At 42.5% G+C, this 21,161-nt stretch overlaps 1 protein-coding gene across 6 annotated transcripts in view; it reads right to left on the reverse strand.

Moving 5' to 3' along the window:
- Positions 1-21,161, reverse strand: part of OSBPL3 (oxysterol binding protein like 3) — a 157,701-nt gene that overhangs the window by 29,106 nt on the left and 107,434 nt on the right. For 4 of the 6 annotated variants that reach the window (XM_053663607.1, XM_053663605.1, XM_037126582.2 and 1 more), the window contains 4 exons: positions 11,850-11,977; positions 8,234-8,341; positions 3,168-3,302; positions 2,159-2,252 (listed from right to left, as the gene is read on the reverse strand). In XM_053663607.1, coding sequence (XP_053519582.1) covers positions 2,159-2,252; positions 3,168-3,302; positions 8,234-8,341; positions 11,850-11,977 — 465 coding nt within the window. The remainder of the gene's footprint in view (positions 1-2,158; positions 2,253-3,167; positions 3,303-8,233; positions 8,342-11,849; positions 11,978-21,161) is intronic. The other 2 variants (XM_053663609.1, XM_053663608.1) reach the window with 1 other exon arrangement.

Genomic DNA, 21,161 nt, shown 5'->3' on the forward strand with positions numbered 1-21,161 from the left:
TAATGGCTAATACATATCTAGCTTTTACCCTCGCCAACAAGTCTCCTAAGTATTGTATACATTATCTCACTTATTCTTTTTTTTAAAGAATTTAAATAAGGAGACTTATTTAATAAATAAGTTTATTTATTTATTTATTTATTTATTTATTTATTTATTTTTCCTTATTTATTTTTAGAGAGAGGGGAAGGGAAGGAGGAAAAGAAGAAGAGAAACATTAATGTGTGGTTGCCTCTCATATTCCCCCTACTGGGGACCTGGCCTACAACCCAGGAATGTGCCCTGACTGGGAATCAAACCAGTGACCCTTTGGTTCACAGGCCAGCACTCGATTCACTGAGCCACACCAGTCACGGCTATCTCACCTATTCTTCTTGATAACAACCTCTTGATGTAAACACTACTGTTATTCCCACTTTATGAATGAAGAAACTGATGTACAGAACGGTTAAGTCCTTGCCCTAGAACATATAACCAGTGAGAGGCAGAGCTGGAGTTAACCAAGGAAATCTTGCCCCTGAATCTGATTCCTAATGACTAACCTCCCCACAGCACCCACGTGGTGCAGCTCCTGTGTGATTTTGGGGGGTTAATAGAAAGCACTCCAAATGCCTAGCATTTAAAATGAGCTCAGAGAAATTCTAGAATAATTATTTATCAAGGCCTTGATCCCGTCCTATTTCCTTTTGTAGGCAAACCTGTGTCATAGGTGCAAAAGTTATTTCTTTTTCTATCATTCTTCAATGACAGTTGTCCCCATTCTGTCCCCCCCATTATTCTCCCCTGCAAGTTATTTCTGTATCCAGTCATTTCAGTAGAACACTGATGTTTAGAAATTTAATCTTCCTCAGCAACTGGAGGGCATTTATTTTTGTTTCCAAATACTGCCAAAGCGGAAAGCTGGGTTAAGCCCATTGTTTGTTGGAGGCAATACTGGTCCGCATTCTAGTCAAATGGCTGTGGATAAGGTAGAGAAAACCAACCTTAACCCCTTAGATGCTGTTCCTGGCTGGTGTCAACTCAGCACAGCTGTGGTTTTAGGTTCAAGGGCAAGTCCCCTGTTCTGGACTCTGACCTCTGAACCCCTGGACCCCTTCCTAAGGCCTCAAAGAGGACTTCTTCAGTTGTTGGTCTTCGCCATCCACAGTGTGAATTCCATTTTAGTGCATGTGCTATATGGCAAGGGACTAAGTGATGTTTTTTAAATTCACCTTGTTTTTCTTGAAAGCAAGTAGCTCCTAATGGTATCAGTCTTCTGCTTTGAACCACTGATTGATTCTTAGACTTTTTCCACCAAAAGATTCATCTTTCCAGAAACATTTCAAGCAAGATAGAGCCTAATGAGCATCTGACTGACTTCCAGCAGCTGGGATGTCAAAAGGGCGTTCTGTTCCAGAGGGTGGTAAAATGACCTGCCTTTCTTGTGGTCCCCAAAGAGTAGGCTCATTGGCATTTAGCTAACAACTCAAAATCCTCATATTTCACACATGCTTACTGAGCTGGGAAGCACTGAAATATCAAGAAGGACCTGACCCAGCCCCTGTCCTCCATGTAGATGAGAAAAAGGTGGTGCTCTGGGTATCCAATGCATAGCATAGACAAACCTAGATATCCAAGGCACACAATGTACCAAGACTGGTAGTATATGATGCTACAGTACTCTTGCATAGAATTGTCCACTGGGCAGATCCCTCCTAAGGGCACCTTGCTAAACAGACTTAGTCTGCTCACGGAACTGCTGAATCAGAGCTGTTTGGGAATAGCCAGATACTCTAGGTACCCCATGGTTCGAACAACATTTCCTGGGCATCATTTCTACCCCTGGGATCAACCAGTAATAAATGAACATCTTAGGATAACTTGAGGGCCCCCACTTCTTGGAGATATAAGTTTATTACTTTCATATGTGTTATCTTAAAGAATCTGAAGCTAAATTACTACTCACAAGAAAGCTTTTACTATATACGCCCTATAAAATTCCTAAATTCTAAAAACCACTAGAAACTAAAGACAAAAAGTTATATTCTGTTTGCAGAAAGAATGACCATATAAGAGATTAATCTGTTGCATTAATCTTTGAGATTTATATAATTGGCATATGTTTATTAGTATCCCCAAAATATCCAAACTTTTAGAGATCAATTAATTTAAATCTTACCCACAGTTTGTCTCTCATTATCTAAATCATTACTGAGATTGTCCAAGGAAAGGTTATCACTTATGTCACTGACATAGGAATCATCCTCAGAAACCTATGAGAAAGAAGAAATAATAAACCTTAAGTGAGAGTAAATGAGCCAGATATTCATAAAACATTTACTCCAAATCATCAAACAGTTCGAATCCACATTGCAAACCTAGAGACCTAATTTTGGATGCTCTTTTTATTCAGGCCCATACACCTGTCTGCACAGGAGGTGTTCACAGCAAACACCTGCTATTAAAATCCTCAAACTTTCTTGACTCGTTCTCACAAGGAAAACACAGGTAAACTCAACATATTAGGTGTTATTAAAATTCTTATTAATTTAGGCTGCATTTTCAGAATTTTTTAGTGTTTGGGTAGAATGAGTTACAATTTATCTTTGAACTATTTGTGAAAAAAGAATCTTCTATGGAAATTAATAAACAAAATTAGTGCATCTGTACTGAAGGGGTAAAACTACCAATACACTCATACACAGCAATGCCAACTATGATACCACCTATTCAAGAAAGTATGTTTTTATGCATCAACTTAAAACAATATTGTTATACATTATAAGTTATTATAATAACCACATTACAACAGTATAATAATATAATAATTGTGTGTTATAAATGAATATAGATCAAATTCAATGATAAAAAATACATAATTTCTGGCCCTGTAATAGAAGTAGTACGTCGAATAGCTAAGAGTCAAAATGATTAACCTATAATTGAAAAGAGGGATAACAAATCAAGCAACAGAAATAAGGAAGTGCCCAACACCTACTTTTATAAACTTTTTTCCCTAAGACCTTGTATCCTTTTGTGTTTTGGAGGGTATGAGTTATAAGCAGATCCTCAGAGTATAATAGTAGAAAGCAGCAATTGAGTTTAGTGTTTCTAAATACGGGCATCAAGAGAATGGGTAAAGCGACCAGAGAGATTCTGAGGCACCTAACTGAAAACAGTGCTCATACCTCATTTTCTGAAGAGCTTGGAGATAACAGAACTTCCTGGGCATCAAAAAACTCTGAAAGGGAGTCAGTGATGGAGAGTCGACTCTCGTTGGAAAGCTGATGGACCAGAGGTCGGTTGTCATCTGTGGAGTTTTCCTTTTGAACACAAAAACAAAAATACGTATATTTAGAAACAGTCTCAAGAGCAGTAAAATAAACAACTGATTTTGTTGCACGATATGCAAGGTCGCAGGCCCATGCGAACAAGCAGCTCAAAGCAGAGGTGAGCTCCAGAGTGGAGGAGAAACAAGCCTCACACAAAATAAAATGAAAAATGAAGGTCTCCTCCAAAGGGGCACCTCACATACAGGCACATAGCTGCTCAGGCACATGAGCAAACTCAAAGCAGAAAAAGACTGTCCAAGTCAGTCTGTGCTCCACGTTAGAGAAAAAAATCCCAACGCTCTCTGAATCACATCCTCTTATTTTCTGCCACTGCAGGATGTTTAAAATTTCTTCTGAATTGTACTGAATGCATGTATTTGCGGGGCTGGTTCAGAGTGATGGAGCTTTGCTCTGCCGCACATGTTCACTGAGCCAACCTGCTGCTTTTGAGCCGTCCGTTGGCAAATGAACAGTGTGTTTTGGTCCAGACGTGCCCCTGGCGGCAGATCATTCATTATTCATGGATGAATGAGATAAACTCTTTTCTGTCCCTCTCTGACCACAACGACTCTTCGAGGCAAAGAAACTCCCGGTTCCCTTCAGAAGCCACTACACACAAATAACACAACAGAATATCTCGATTTTCTCATCTGGCCTGGCTCTCCATCCCCTTCTTCACTGGGCTTAGGCTCTAGACTTTCCCACCAGGGCAAAAACTCATTTTCACCAGGGGCCACACCAGCCTCTCAGTTGCCTTCAAGGGGCTGGATGTAACTTTAGGGCTGTATAAATGTAACTACTCCTTAACTGTTAAGCAAACGCCTGGTGCTGCCGCCGGGTAGAAACAAGGTGCTGGGCCGGATAAAATAAGGTGGAGGGCTGGGTTTGGCCCGCAGGCCTTGTGTTTGCCACCTGTGCACTAGGGAATGTGCTTTTTATTCAAGCTGTAAGTGAAAACTCAATTTGCCTCAACAAATTGAGCAACTGCTTTGTGCTGGCCATGGAGGGACATGATGATGGGTAAGACCAGGTTTCTGGCCTGAATGAGCTTGGCAGAGACCGCATCCAGTACACAAAACCAAGACCGTGGAATATGAAGATTCTGGAGGTGAAGAGGAAGGTGAGATTGAGTCTGTCGGGGGACTCCTGGTGTGGAGAGGGCTTCCCTGAAGAGGTGACACCTGGCTTGACCTTTAGGAATGAGCACAGACTCAGGACACGAGGATTCGATTCCTCCCGAATGGAGAAGATTGTTGCCCTGAACTTCCCAATAGTTCCCATTTCTCACTGGGCTGACAAAGGAGCGGCTTCTGCAGTAGATTTTGTCTTTCCCAGAAGTTTTACAAGTTCAGAACATGCTTCTCAGCCTCATAAACAAATTATACCCATAATGAGGATGATAAAACAGGAGGGCCACAGCAGGTTTTCCTAATTAATAAAGGGCAAGTGGTCTCTTAATGAAATGAAGAACACATTTCATTTTTACTCCAGGAACACATTTTCATTTACTCCAGGAACACATTTAAACGTGTCTCCTTTCCTCTTGGTTTCTTCCTAAGACAGTAGACCCAAGGTATTCATTGAAAGATCCCACCCATGTTAATATCCATACCACAGCTTTTTAAAAAAAATTTTATTTAATTTTAGACAGAGGGGACAGGAGAGAGAAAGAGAGGGAGAGAAAAGTCAATGTATAGTGGCCCCTCATGTGTCCCCTACTGGGGACCTGGCCCACAACCCAGGCATGTGCCCTGACTGGGAATCGAACCAGCGACTCTTTGGTTTCCAGGCCCGTGCTCAATCCACTGAGCCACACCAGCCAGGGCTTTCCATACAGGTTTCTGAAAAGCATGCTTCTTCTCTACCCTGATAGAGAGATCATAGTAGGACCTGTAAATAAGCACCTCTGCTGTCACTTGCGAACCAAAGGCCTCCCTCCTCACAAGAGGAGACACGGTGGTGAGTAACGGAGCTCCCCGAACGCTTGCCGAAGCAGCAGAGTTGTCCTGCCTTTGGTGTGCCATTGCCACATAAGACCCTAATGATTTATTTACCTGTTCTACTCATTAATTTATTACCAGTCACTCACGCTCGCTCTACCTTTCGCCTAGACTGATGCGTCAGAAGGATTTCTTGGCTGCTTCCTATAAATACCTACTGAACTCACAGGGTCTTGTACAACACAGGGCCTCATGTGTTAAAATATTAATCTGGATACAACTGTACTTGAACAATAATAAAAAAATATTAATCTAGTCAGTTCAATTAAATAGCATCCCCCGAAGTCTGTAGGGCAGGAGTTGTTTATCTATTTTTTTACATTACGAAAGGATAGGTAAACAGAGAGAAGGGAAGAAAGGAAACACAGAGTCCCAGCCCATTAAAACAACCACGGTAACTGTTTTGATACATTTCTCTATAATCCTTTTTATACATATAGTTTTGCTTTGAAATAACAGTAATATCTACCTAATTTTATAAACTTCCCCCAAACAATACTGCATCATAATAATTATTTTCAAAATTAACTTTTCTTTTGAAGATAAAAGCAATGTGTTCAAAATAGACAATACAAAAAGTAAATAAATATCGCATCAAGTTTCAGCACCCACATGTGGCTCCTACTAATCTGTTGGTATGTTTTTTGTATTAAAATATTTGTATATGGATTTTTTGAAGTTTGAAAAGTTGGGATCGCACTGCACAAAGTGCTGGGTGGTCTGTCACATTCCCTCAACATTATTATACTGTGAGCTTTTCCCCAGGCTGTTAGAGTTCTTGGAGACAACAAACTTCAGCTGATAGACATCATTTTACTTGAATTGTGTGCCACAGAGAACCATTTCCTTCATTGGAAATTAAGGGTGTTGTCCAGTTTGTAAAGATGGTGAACATGGTTGCAAATGGGTCTTTGATAACATTTCATTACTCCTTAAAATCAGTTCTCAGAAGAATTCTTTAAAACGTTTAAGGCAAAATATACATTACCTAATTACATCAACAAGTAAGAAAACCTCTATTTTCTCTATATCCATAAGGCCACCAAATACTTTAGACATATTTTGTGCTAATCAAATTATTTTAATTGCCATTCATCTGTTAAGAATTAGGTTGAACTTTTTTCCTTTCAAAATATACGTGTAGAGATGTTAGTTTTGTAGGAGGCTGGGTCAGGGTACATGAGCCCTCCCTCTGCATTTCTTTACAAATTCCTGTGAATTTATAACTATTACCAAATTAAAAGTTTTCAAAAAATTATCTGTATTTAGGGTTTTTGATGAATTATACCTTTTTTCACATTTACTTGTTGGAGTCTTAAGTTGCTTGCTATTATTTATTAATGATTTAGGCATTAAATACATTACCATCTACTTAGCATTAGCTAAGTTTGTCATTATTCACTGAAAATATTTTTCCTACTCTATCATATGCATTATTTTTTTCACACACACCATTTTTCCCCCCTAGGAAAAACAATAGCCAAATCCAGTCAACTTTTCTTTTGTAATTGTTCCTATTGCTTCCACAGTTAGAAAGTCTTCCCTACTCTAAGCCCTTTGATAAATACTTAAATCAATACTTTTCAGTTTGAATTTTTATATTTAACTCTAATTCACCGGTGATTCATTTTAGCGTGCAATGGGAGATGTCAACTGCTTTCCAAATTGCTTTTGTGCTGTGCCATCCAACTGACTGAATAATCCATTTCCCGCGCCTTGAGTTTTGAGCCTCTTCTAACCTGCTTATTTCTTGGCGCGGGCCTCCAGCGAAGGCCGCCCCAGGTAACGTGGAGGTGCTCAAGCCTGCAGGAGACTGGATCTCAGTCTGGGCCAGAATGATGGAAAAGCTCTCTTGTGGGGAGCGAATGTGCAGAGGGATTTCACAGACAACCAAGTCTTGGTCTCAGAAGTAACGAGAGGCCTGTGAGCTCTGTGGAGAGAAGGCACCTCCCTCATCAGAAGAGAGGGTCCCACCAGTCAGCACATCACGGCCTGTGCTTCCAACGGCCCCGAAGGCCCCTGGGCCCCTGGGCGCGGCGGGCTGTGCACTGGCCCATTTCAGCCTGTCCTCATCGTCACACCACAGCTTCCCCGGGGGCCAAGGGATGTGTGAGGTTTTGTTTTCTTTGAGGACAGGAAAAGGAGAAAGACAGATTAAGTATGAGAAACTCCTTTTAAAATGTACACACATGCACCTTGTATGTTACCTTCCTCATTTTTTTATTTGAAATGCACTCAGTCTAATAAATTTGTGAATAAAATATTTAGCATGCCTGAGGCAGGCCTAGAAATGCAAGAGATAGCTGAAAGCAGTTTTAACCCTAATTACCTTTTTCCATTTCTCAAGCAACTCATTTGTATTTTTCTGAAATTTCTTGTTGCAAACACATTCAAAGAGTATTTTAGATTAACACCTCAAGTCCTGAGAAAAGACATTTTTAAGGGACTATTAATTGGCCAAAACCCTTCAACTGTAGTAATAGCATCGTTCCCTTCAGAGGGTAAGGCTGTGCTTTTAAAAGGAAAGAAGAGGGAAAACCACAGGAAAGGAAGAAGGGAACAGCCGAGAAGAGAGAGAGCGGGCCTCACAGAGGAGGCACAGATGCCGGCAGGGACCCGGGAAACGCAGGTCAGGGACACTGGGGTTCCCCCAGAAGTGAGAGGGGCAAACGTTCCCCTCTCCACAGTTCCCGCGGCAGTCACCTCTCTGGAATGGGGGGGATACTCAGGAGAAAAATGGGGAACGAAACACGAAGGGAAGAAGAGTTCTGGGGGGAAAGCAGGCTTCCACGTGCAGGTAGCAGCAGAGTCAGGAAGGCCTGGGCCCCCGGGCCGCCGTGGGCACAGTGGTGGGCGCGAGCCGCCCTCCGGGGGGAGGCGGGGGCCCCACAGAGACGTCAGCGGAGGAGAAGCCTTACCCACCTCTGCCAGGCTGTCCGCCGGCCTGGCAGCCACCGGGGGGTCGAGCAGCAGAGACTCGGCATGGATTCTGCATAAGCGTTCTTTAAGGTCTGTGTTTTGTGCTAGGGCCTGGAACATGTTAAAAATAGTGTTTCAGAAAAGCACCGCAGTGGGCCCAGGGCGAGAGCCCTGGGGGGGCCTTCCTGGGCTTCTCTCCTGGAGTGCCACCCAACAGAACCCGGTCCTGAGCCGCCCGGGGATGGAAGATAGTGAACTCTGGCCGCAGCGGCCCTTCTCTAGTCCCACTTCCAGGGACGGGAGGAGGGGCTGTTAGGAAGGCTTTCTTTCTGACGGGGAAGGAAATCACAAACACCTCCAGCTCTTATTCTGACCAGTGGTTTCCCAGCTGTGTCCACAGTGTCCCTCGGTGCCCCCAGGGGGCTGGCTCTGGGGCTCCACCGATACCCAAATCCACGGATGCTCAAGTCCCTTTCATAAAATCTTCTCGTATATTTTCAAGTGTCTCCAGATTACTTATAATGCTAAATACAATATAAGGCTATGTAAACAGTATACGGTCATACTGTATTGTTCAGGGAATAATGACAAGAAAAACATCTGTGTATGTTCAGTACAGACCCAACCATCACAACCACCGCGACCATCATAGGCCCAACTACACAGCAGAGCTCAGTGACAACATAGCATGTTTTTTAAAGGATATCTTCTATCCTGGGTTGGTTAAATCCATGGATGTGGAACCTGTGGATACAGAGGGCTGCTGTGGCCTCTTTGTGTAAGTCAGTCCCAAATCATCCCAAGCTTCTTTCATCTTTCAGAAAAGATGCTTCTCTCACCCCTTATGATTGGCCATATTTTAATGTTATTTAATTATCACACCAGTTGAATTGAATCTTAGAAAGTAGAATTTTGTGAAGGATTAATTTTATTGTTCCCCATTATAGGCATTGATTGTTGTATTCATTCTTTATGATTAAAATATTTGATTAAAAAAACAACTCACTTACCTGGATAAGGGCTAAGAGCCAGGGCCCTGGCAACGGGGGGCAGGGTGAGATGGGAGCACATGTCTGCCCACCCCTGGCCTCCTTTATCTCCCCCTGGGCTGCTCTGACTTCCGACTCCAACCCCCCACGCAGGAAGGAACTGGCCAGACTGTAAAGGAAGCTGTTTCCTTCATGCTTCTTGACCAACCCTTCTCCAAGGGCTCTGTCTCTGGGAGGGAACAAGTCCCTGGCCATTCTGCAGACACTCCCAAGATCAGCGCCTCGCTGCCTGCACACAGACCCTCCCCGCCCGTCTTCCCCATGCTCTCCCAGGCTCCTCGGGGCCTCCCCCGCACCAGGGCCCACACGCAGGTCTACCTGCTGAGAAAAAGAGAAGCCTGTGGCCCTGCCTAATCCATGGCCAGGGGCTCGAGCAGGGATTTTGGTTTTATTTGTTAGTGCCCGTGGACGGAATGGGTTATTGGGAAATTCTCAAAAATCATTTAGGAAACCCCGAGTAAAAGTTTCTTAAATACGCAGAACAGAAATCGTTACGTGTAGCCACGATCTCTACACTTTATTTTGGCCAGTGTGTCACTGGTATCTTAGTATAAGTGGCTAGAATCTTACTACGGCTTCAAAAATGTGTTATTTCACTAGCTTCCTTTTCCTTTGCAAGCTACAGGCAGAACAAGAAAAAATGTCAAGACTGCACATACAGCACAACACATACAGTCTGAGAGCCCCGAGACCACTCTGTCGGGGACCCAAGACAAAAAGGACAGAATTGTTCTGACGCAGCTCAAGTTTCCATGATCCTGAATAGGCGTGAGAGGGAATCCTTTAGTGAAGGTAATGATGCCTTTGGCCTGGATACCATGGCCAAAGGCATCTCAATGGCTCTGCTGGCCAAGCAGATCACCGAGAGGGGCCAGACCTCCAAGCAGAGAGGGCAGGGCAGAGGAAGACCACAATGAAAGGGACTTAGCCCATAAGAGTGAGGTACCTTCTAAAAGCACTGAAAGCAAACCTACTGGGAACAATAATAAATGCCTTTTTACCAGTAAATAAACTTAAAAAAAAAAAAAAAGAACCACCTTGCTTCTCTCCAACCAAGTTAGTGACCAGTGTGAGGCTGGTCACTACAGTCCAAAGGTGGTGTTTCTATCTTTGACCTTGAAGACCCCAGAGCTCCTCAAGGCAGACATCATTACAACTCTATACATGAAGTCAGTCCACATTATTTCCTACTTCTTTCAAAGGGAACATACTTGGAATGTTCAACTGAGTGAATATTCCCGAAGTATTTTATTAGGTACTCCTGGTGACGCATTTACCATTAACGTTACACCAGGAACATCACACTCCACTTTCTCAGTAACATGGTGGCAGGGAACATGAATGGATATATGTTCCAGTTCTCTCAGTTGGCTTCTGAAAGCAAGGTCCTAGAATTCATGTCCCCTCCCTCAGCCTACATAGCAAGTTCAGTATTTCTTCAGATGATAGTTTCACAGGTGCACATACATTCTCCTTTTACCATAGGACATCCAAAGCAGGAACAAAAGCAGGAGCAAAAAAGTATGCTGTTTTCAAAGTTCTCTAGCTTTTTATAGGTACAAAGGGAGCAGCCAGAGAACATCAGCCATTCAAAGCAAGAGTTCTAGGAGCCTTTCATGGGCGCCTAACTCTTCTGAAGGATGAAGTGGAGTAGATAACAAAAAGGAGAGAGAGAGAGGAAGACAGAGCGGCTTACTGAGAAACATCTGGCACTTGACAGGGGTTCTTCTGCTGTCACACAGGCAGACGATTACCTTCAATGCAAATGTTCATCTTTTTCTACCCATGGGCAGGGTGGGGGGGAAGCTAAGAGTTCTGTACTATCAAATCAAATCAGATGCAACCATACCCCAGTACTCGTCAGCTTCAGACCTTGTCAAACCTGGTACTCGCCACATTTTGACGAGAAAAAAAAAGTTTCAGCACTTGGCGCTTGCTCAGGGCTCGTCGCACTTGCTAGAACTTGCATGAATCATGACGACACCCCATGAAAGAAAATTTTGTATGGGAAAAGTTTGTTTGGTACTCATCAGTTTTAGCACTGGTCACAAGTTCCAGAACAAATTAATGACAAGTGTTGAGGTACCACTGTGACTTTCAGGTTTTTGAAAGAATGGTAATCAGAATCGGTGCTGTGCAGCCGAGAAGATAAGAGGGAATTTAAAATTTTGCTCCACTGCCTGTTGTTTGGAAAGTCATCCAAAGCCTGTGAAGTCTTAGGTGCAGACACCTCCCAACTGTCAGATTTCTGTAAGCGTTAGAAACCAATGTCTCTCAGACACACACAGACACACAACAAAAGCTTTCCAGAAACAGAAGAATCAAGACAAAGAGAGGAAACCAAACCTGAAGTATCTTATATGTTCAATGAAATACTCGCTACTAAGATTTGGGGTAGGCTTAGTCTGGGTCTTTAAGAAAATCTGATGAAAGGGTAGACAGAGTATCATTCAGATAATTTGTTTGGTTTTCTCACGAATTTTAAACGCAAGCATGGAGATGGAAAGTACAGAAAATTCACGAGCCAGGACCTGTGGTCAGGTGTCTCGGTTCAGAGACGTGGCACTTACGGACGACAGGGCGTGCTTCAGGCCGACGACCTGGGCTGACGGGGACGAGACGTCCTGCTCCATCAGCTGCTTCAGTTTCTCTCTCTCCGCTGATATGGTGTTAAAAGCTGACCTTAAAGTGAAGTAAACTATAAAGATATAATCATTATAAAAAGGAATAAGGGAAGAGGCATGATTAAAAACAAGACACAGAGAGATGTAGTTCTTAGAAAAGAACTTAGAAAACTAACAGCCCTGGATATTCTGAGTGCAGGGAAGGCACACTCTAAATTGACTTTTTAAACACACACCTGGAATGTACAACACCGAGAGGGCGCCCTAAGGTAACCTGTGGACTCTGGGTGACAATGACGTTTCAGTGTAGGTGTACTGATGGGACAAATGGAGCGCTCTGGTGGGACGCTGAGAGTGGGAGACGCTGTGGGGGGAGGGGTTGTATATGCTAATCCTGTGCTTTATAAGCTCAGTTCTGCTGTGAACCTAACATTGCTCTAAAAAAATAAACTCTATTAAATTTTTTAAAATCACATTTGTCAATTCCTAAGCATCTACCCACTACAAAATTGCATAACTTTATGACTTAGCACCAAGACATTTTGACTATACTTCTAGATTCTTACTGAGTTTTGCTTTTAAAACTGGAAATGTTTGAAAACAAAGCTAATTGGTTCTCAGGGTAAAAACAGTAACTATGCAGTAGGGGAACTAAACAGCACCTTAACTAATTTTGGTTGGTGACCAAAATTAATCACCAATGACAGCCAGATGGGCTTTGTGTTACGTGGGATCTAAAACATCCTGAAAAAGACACGCTGTGACTTTTGTTGTATGCCAACCAGGGATGGACAATCTGAGTATGATCGTGAAGAAACATCAGACAACCCCAAATAAGGAACATCCTATTTTCAAAAGTTGGCCTATGTGTCAATTTCATTCGAGAGAAAGAAAGGCTGAGGGACCGTTACCATTGAAAGGGGACTAAATGAGCTTGACAATTACATGTACTAGATGATGGACTAGGATTCAGGGGTGCCAAACTCATTTTTGCCGGGGACCACACCAGCCTCATGGTTGCCATCAAAGCGCCGAATGTCATTTTAGGACTGTATAAATGTAACTACTCCTTAACTAGGAGCAAGGAGCTCAGCGCTGCCCCTGGTAGAAACAAGGTGGAGGGCCAGAGTTGGCCCTTGGGCCTCGTGTCTGCCACCTGTGAACTAGATCCTGTACTGAAGGAGGAAAGTGCTATTAAAGGACATTACTGGGATAACTGACATTTGAGTAAGGAGGTAGAAGAGGTAACAGCACTGTTTCAATGCTAAATTCTCTGGATCTCATAACTAAACTGCGGTCAAGAACATCCCTATTCTTAGGAAACGTACACTATGATACAAATGCATAACAAAGGCATGACACAGGAGTCCTACTCTCACAGTTCAGAAAAATAAACACACGTGCGTGTGGATATGTGTAGACAAAGGTAAAATAAATGTGGCAAAATATTGAAAATGGCGAATGTGGGTGAAGTACATATAGGAGTTATTTGTATTATTCTTGCAACTTGTTGGTAAGTTTGAAATTATTTCAAAATACATAAGGTGTTACCTACCCTCTTCCTTGTTAGTCTTTCCAGCTGCTTCACCCAGAATACCCCACCTCTAACCTGGCAGTCTGCTCACTTCAGAGAGTATTCAGGTACAATGGGAGCTTAGCACCTCTAAGCACTCAGATGCTGGCACTGACGTTTAAGCAGCCCAAGTGCCCATCAACAGATGAGTGGATAAAAAGCTGTGGTACATTTACGCAATGGAATACCACTCAGCAGTAAAAGAGAAATTTTACTTTTTGTGACAGCATGGCTGGATCTGGAGAATATTAGGCTGAGTAAAATAAGCTGGTCAGAGCAAGACAAATACCACAGGACTGATTTCACTTATATGTGGATTCTAATGAACAAAATAATGTAACAACAAAATAGAAATAGATTCATAAATAAATAGAAGAGGAGCCCGTCAGAGGGGAGAGCACTTGGGGGGCTGAGTGAAAAAAGTGAAGGGGTTAAAAAACCACAAAGACACAGACAACAGTGTATGGTGATTACTGGAGGGAAGGGGGTGGAAGAGACCAAAATGGGGCTAAATGGTGGCAGAGGAGACTTGACCTTGGGTGCTGAGCACACAATGCAGTATGCAGATACTGTGGTATTGAGCTGTACACTTGAAACCTGTATGGTTTTATTGACCAATGCTACCCCAATAAATTCTATTTAAAACACCCACTAATACATACAGCAAAACAATTTATCAGGTGCCGATCACAGGATATACAAATTACCTCCTACAAATGAGAAAAGTGCCATCTAAACTATTGGTGATGGACATCACACCTGAATATCATCTCTCCCATCTCCTTTATTATACTTTGTTTTAGAAGGGCAGGAAGAAGGATGAGTCATACTTCACCTCGAATGGCCTGGTATATTATCAAATTCCATGGCTTTCGATTTTTTAGAGATAGTTATTCAAGAGTGGCCCACTTAGTATCCCAGGAACTACATATGCATTACTGGCTGGCTTCTTTCTGTTCACAACCATGAGGACGACCGAACCTTCCTGTAGGTTGCTGCTGAAATGGTCTGAGGTTGTGGTGTTTAGCAATAGACTTCGAGCATCTTCACAGTCATAGTACAAATAAACACTTTGTTCAAAAACACACAAATTGTGGTGCTTCTGTCTACACAAGACATAGGTCACAGGTCAATAGGTACTAAATTTTCTAATAACGTCTATGGAACATACTCAACTCTTTGATTTAAAGGATTCAATCGCACTGAAACAGTGAGCAGCCCTACAGAGTGACCGACAGGGTGGGCTCCAGCACCAGCCCCGGACTCCCCCCAGCTCCATCCCTTACTCAATGTGTGACTATGGACAAGTGTGTGACGACGCAGCTTCCTTATTTGTAGATGGGGATAATAATAGCATTTACTTCCTAAGACCATTAGGGGATTAATAGGATAAAGCAGGTAAAGCATTAACCCAATGCAGAGCACATAATAAATAACGAATGTTACTGCGACAGTAAGAGGGATGGTGAGGAAAGAAGCACAGGACAAGGCAAATGACGGTGACTGCGGTCTCCCAAAATACAGGCAGCAGCTTTAACGAGATGCTTTAGTCTGTTGCCAGGACAACGCCTATAAATAACTGCACACAGGGCAGAAGTTCTATGAGTGAGGGATTGACCGGACTCTGTGGAGCAGTGGAAGAGCAGACTCAGCAGGAAAGCACCGAGCCCCCAGTGGAGTCACGGCCTCTCATGTCCTCATAGGCGTTCCCGGCCTGTGCGACCGTGCAGAACGCAGCACCCAGCTGAGTGGGTCCTGGGGAGGTACTACTTCACTGCCATTATTTTGAAGTTTCTCTAGTTTATTATTAGAATTCTTTCCTGTTTAAAATTGAGGTAAAATTAATAATATAATTCATTTCAGGTGTAGAACAAAATGATTCAATATTTGTACACATTGCAAAATGATCACTGTAGTAAGTCTAGTTAACATTTATCACCTTACCTAATTGCAAAAAAAATGTTTTTCACTGTCTTATTTATTGCTCTAAATTAAATAAATATGGCACTCGGCTGGTCACCACTTTACTAAATCAATTCCTCTGGCTTTCAGGTGGCCTGCACTAACCGCTAGGCAGTCAACCACACTGGGAGACCCCTATTAAAATTTTTTAATTGGTAGAACTCACACCGTTTGGTTCAAAATGTATAGCTGATAAGACTGTGGTGGGCATAAAGTTAGCAGAAAGAACCTCATATAGTCTCTTTTTTTCTTTCTTCCTTCCTTCCTTCCTTCCTTCCTTCCTTCCTTCCTTCCTTCCTTCCTTCCTTCCTTCCTTCCTTCCCTTCCCTCTTCTTTCCTTCCTTCCTTCCTTCCTTCCTTCCTTCCTTCCTTCCTTCCTTCCTTCCTTCCTTCCTTCCTTCTTTCTTTCTCTCTCTCTCTCTCTCTCTCTTTCTTTCTTTTTTTCTTTCTTTCTTCCTTCCTTTCAGAGGGTGGGAGGCAGGGAAGGGAGGGAGCGAGTGAGAAACATCGACTGGTTGCCTCCCGCCTGCTCTCCTACCTGGGACTCAACCTTCAACCTTAGGTACATGTCCTGACCAGGAATCAAAACCATGACCTTCCGTTTTACGAGACGCTGCTCCAACCGACTAAGCCACAGTGGCCAGGGCATAGTCACTGTATTTAATTTAAGGTATAAAGCACTCTCTAAGCCACATGGCAAAGGAGCTCAGAAGCCCAGATCCCCAAGCACTAAATTTCTTCAATGACCACTAAAGCTCACTCAGGGGACATTAAAATAGTCCTTCACAGCAGCCTCATGACCCAGCACACACACAGTGATAATTAAAGGCTGCTCATGGGAGGTGATATTTACATTAATCACTAAAGACACAGAATCAGAGGTCAGGAATATTCTCTGTGAGGGGAGAGCTTCCTTACCAATTTCTAACATGATGCCAGAGAAAAGGAAAGATACATGAGTGTATCACATCAATGGGTATCTGATAATAAACAAGACCACATAAAAGTCTCAGACGCCCCCAAATGCCCAGAACCTCAATGATCGTGAAGGCCACCACCACACAGAATGACCAGCAGCTCTCCACCTCCAAACGTCCTTGTCGAACAGCCTTTGAGTCCACGCTTCTCAGAGCATTTGCTGTCTCTTGAAGTGGTCCACTCTTCTGGGGTAAGGAAGTCCTTTGTGTTCCTAACTTGACATTGACCCCAGTGGCTCCTCATTGGCAAACAACTACTTCCCCTCTCCTGGGGTTTTCAAGTATTGGAAGGCAATTCTGGCATCTTGGTTTACTCATCTCTTTTCCAGACTATCTTCAGCCATTTCTCAGACCCCCTCACTGTACTGAGAGAGAGGGACTTGGGTTGAGCCTCTGACCGAACAGAACGCTACAGGCATCATCCAGCTGACTCTTCCTGGTCACTACTTTTCCTGTCTCTATCAGCTCAGTAAAAGAACAGCGTGGAAGCCACGTGATGAGAGTACAGGCAGCTTGGGTGGAGGGCCATGGCTGGTGTTGGGGCACGTGTATTCTTAATTTACCTGAGCTCTACTTTTTAATATGCTCCTCTGGAAGTTTCTGAGCATCAGAAAGGAGTAAGGTCTTGAGGAAGACAGGAAAATCATGGATGTCCCCTTTTCCGGTGGCAGTGTGGTACAAGGTTAAGAAATTTTGTAATAAGGCAAACCTGACCCACAATCCTACCTCTACTAGTTCATTACCATTGAGATATCAGACAAACCATCAGTTTCGACCTCTATATGTGTGGATGGCACCCATAGCTCAAGAATGCTTTAAGGAAACAGTGGAAAAAACATGCTATTACATAGCATCCAACCCACAGTAGGACTCGTTATTTACCTTTCCCTGTGTTGAATGAAAACCACATTTTGGTGAACTTTCTCTTACAATGTTAACATCCGTAAACTATCTGGGGTGATTTGATCTTTGGTAATCTGGGTCCCTTAATTTTCAAACCTCACAGAATGTCAAAGGTTTTAAAATGCTTTCTAACCTATATTTTATCTAAATGCTTCTTTAAATTTAAATGTACAGAGTGATTTCATTAAATGGTCCTACTTACTGCTTATCTATATAAATATAATTGCTTAGCAGACCTTTATGCTAAATTATGGTTGATAAATTATATGGCTTTTCTTTAAGCCATATATGAGTACATCTTTTAGTTTTTTAGGTTGTTTTTTTTAGATTTTATTTATTTATCTTTTACAGGGGAAGGAGAAAGAGAGAGAAACATCAATGTATGGTTGCCTTTCGTGCGTCCCCTGCTGGGAACTGGCCTGCAGGGAACCAGTCTGCAGCCCAGACATGTGCCCTGACTGGAAATCGAATACATCTTTTAGTTTTTAATTGATGAAAATGATGTCACTGTGACATACTTGGTTTTTTATTTAATGCTTCCATAAACTCAAAAGCATTACAAAAGTGACCACTCAACTTGACTTTGGGTGGTGAACACACAATGCAATATAAAGATGATGTATCACGGAATTGTACACTCAAGACCTGTAATAATCTTATTAACAATATCACCCCAACAAATTTAATTTAAAAATAAAAAATAAATAAGTAACTAAATAAACAAAATGATCAGTTAAAACTCAACACAGGAAGAGAATCCAAAAACAAAAGAATATCAAATTTAATAAAATTTGATTTTGTTCTATTGTTAGCCTTTACATTTGTAAATGAAGATTTCTCTCACTGAAAATATCTTCCACAGACTGCAGAAGTATCTGTAAAACCTCATTTCTTCCCTTCCAAGGGAGAATATGAACTTCCGCTTCGATATGGAGCACCCTGACCCCAGTCCTATGGTACTCCTTGCTTCCCATCCTAAATCTGCTCACCAAGTTCAGTCACTTCAGTTCCTATCACTACTAGAACAGGCTCACAAAACATCCTTGCAGCAATACGCAACAGCATGAACTATCTCTATTCAGTGCAAATTAATCATGGAAGACCATCACAGAATTAGAGAGTTAAGAGAGCTGGGACAACCACTTAGGACTTTTAGCAGATGAAGCAACTGAAGCCCAGAGAAGGGCCAGCACGGACGAGGTCCCACAGCCAGTCCATCACAGAGGTGGCACAGAATGAATGCCTGTCTTCTGACTCAGCTGGCATAAAGGGCTCGCTCCAAAAAGGCTTGTTATTGACAGTGTTCCTGAAGTGTGTTTCTAAGAAATCTTAGTTCCATAGTGATAATAGCTGATAGCTGTTTGGAGAGGAGGGGGAGAATTCCCCAAATAACATTGAAAATTATTGAGTTAAACAAGCTAATAGAACTCCTGCTGCATGACTGACTTATCAGGACCTTTAATATTTATCATTTCTTGCATAACTCCAAAGGAAGCTACAGTCAACAACGTTCTCCAGACATTTTAAATCTTTTGTTTTCAAAGCACTTTATGGGTAAAGTGCTCCATAAAGTACAATTTGGGGAATGTGATGGCTAATATACGCCATGTAAATTACTTGTGGCTTTTAGATCTTAGGACTTTTTGTTCTTTATGTGTCAGCATAAACACAAAGCCAGACACATGAACCAATGAGAATTAGTTCAAAGATATACCATAAAATCAAATTTATAGTCTATAAAACATAACAAGCACTTTTTACGATGGTTATATATTGGTTGCCGACCATTTGCTCTAACTTCTACACAACAGGAAGAATTCCAATGCAATTTAACAAGCTCAAAAAACAGTGGGTATATAGTAGGTTATAAAATCAGTAGAATTCTTGGCTTGAGTTCAACTGTGCTGGAAAATAGGCAATAAATTAGCAATATAGTCAAGAAAGTACAATCGAAAGTATCAGCAACGAAATCAGGCCTATGCTGGAAGAAATGTATGGAAGTGAGAAAGCATGAAGGTCACGGACTTCGGGCAAACCTGAGAGCGGTCTTTAGCCCTTGAGGCCTCTGAGTTACAGCCCCTGGAAGAGACTCCGGAGACCTGCAGTCTTTGTGTGGGTGTTAATGTGGCAGGAAGGGACGGCAGCTCACCAGGCTCCCTGTGGAAGTCACTGTCTGTAAGCCCACCGGGTGCTGGCTGTTGTGGAATAAGTGCACCTGGGCCTTCCTTGGAGCACAGACATTAACCTCATCTAGGTACGTGGTAGCTCTGCAGCCAGCAGGCTTTCACAAAGCCTGAAAGACAGAACAGCTGGCTGAGGCCATTAGAGACTATCTATGAGTCTGAGCCTCTGCAGGAGGATGGGATCAATGCATCCACTCAATAACGCTCTCCTGCTGAGGAAGCAGCTTCTTCAGTGTAGGGTAAGACCTGGCTATTTCCTTTCTGCCAGGAGAACAATTTTCCCACTTTCAAAAAGACAGTTCATATTATTAAAAAGTAATGGTGTTTTACAGGCATTTCTTCCCTCCAAACCTAACATGCAATGCCCTAGTTATAACTGATCCTTTAATAGTAGAGAACACACAAGGGGATGTGAGAAAAGTTTTATTCAAAGGGCCGGGGTAGTACTTCCACCCATTCCACAGAGGGATCTCGTAACAGCACTGCAAATCACTAACAACGTCCTAATGAGAACCAGGACCAGAGTATGAGGTGGGCATTGCAAAGGGCATAAAACGGCTTCCTTGCAGCCAATGTGTTTTGGGTTTGCAGGGTAAGGGAGAAGAGAGCTGAAGGAACCAGTAATGGGAAGGAAGAGAAACACAGGCCTAGGAGAGCAAGGCAAGAGAGGGAATGTCTTCTTTCCTACAGTAAACACAGCCCTCTCATTCAAAAATATTTAACCCATTTTCTCCTTTAAAAATGACATATAAAGGACACACGGACAAAGCCAAAGGGGGAGTAGGATGGAGGGTAGGAGGTGGCGGTAGGTGGAATGGGGGAGAGGGGAATGGAGAAAACTGTACTTGAACAACAATTTTTAAAAAGTGAAAGAAAAGATTAATATATGAAATTTAAAAGATAAGCACAAAGAAGATAGTAAGTATTTATTACTCCAGCCTCCGTCACAAAAAATGCTGGTGTATCTCTTTCTAGACTTTTGAGTGTATCTGTGTACACCAGGCTTATATAATTTATTTCTTCTGAAAAATTGGGACTGTACCTGTAGAGTGTTTGTGACCTTATATTTTTACTCAAGGACATGCTATGAGCATCTTTCTATCTCCATAAAAATAACCCTGGCTGCCCCATCTATAAGGGCAATGAGACACCAGGGGAGGAGCACCGACTCCAGGGTCAGGCCAGTTAGGATTCAAGTCTCAGGCTGGCTGTTTACTACCGTGTGACCCTCAGGGAGTCCTTTGGCTCCTCTAAGCCTCGGGTTTCTTATCTGTGTAACGGAGAAGACAGCAACACCTACTCTGTAGCTGTTGCTAGAATTAATGAGACAGTGCATGTGAAGCGCTTAACAAATACCTGACAGATCGGACTTGGGAATAAGGTAGCTATTAGTATTATGTGGCTATTGCCTATTTTGTCATATGATTCTATTACATTAAAAAAATCCAGTCCCTCGACTGAGGGGCATTTCAGTTATTTCTAATTTTTTAAAGCTTTCTATTTTGAAGTCATTATCAACTCCTAGGAAGTTACAAAAACCATACAAAGAAGTCCTGGGCACCCTACACCCAGGTGCCCACAGTGGTAATATCTCATTTAACTACAGCACAGCATCAAAACCAGGAAACAGACATTGGGAGAGCTGACAGCTCTTATCCAG

Source organism: Artibeus jamaicensis, unplaced genomic scaffold, assembly GCF_021234435.1.
Source record: "Artibeus jamaicensis isolate MK-2021 breed Jamaican fruit bat unplaced genomic scaffold, CSHL_Jam_final contig_3230, whole genome shotgun sequence".
NCBI classification, from domain to species: Eukaryota; Metazoa; Chordata; class Mammalia; order Chiroptera; family Phyllostomidae; genus Artibeus; species Artibeus jamaicensis.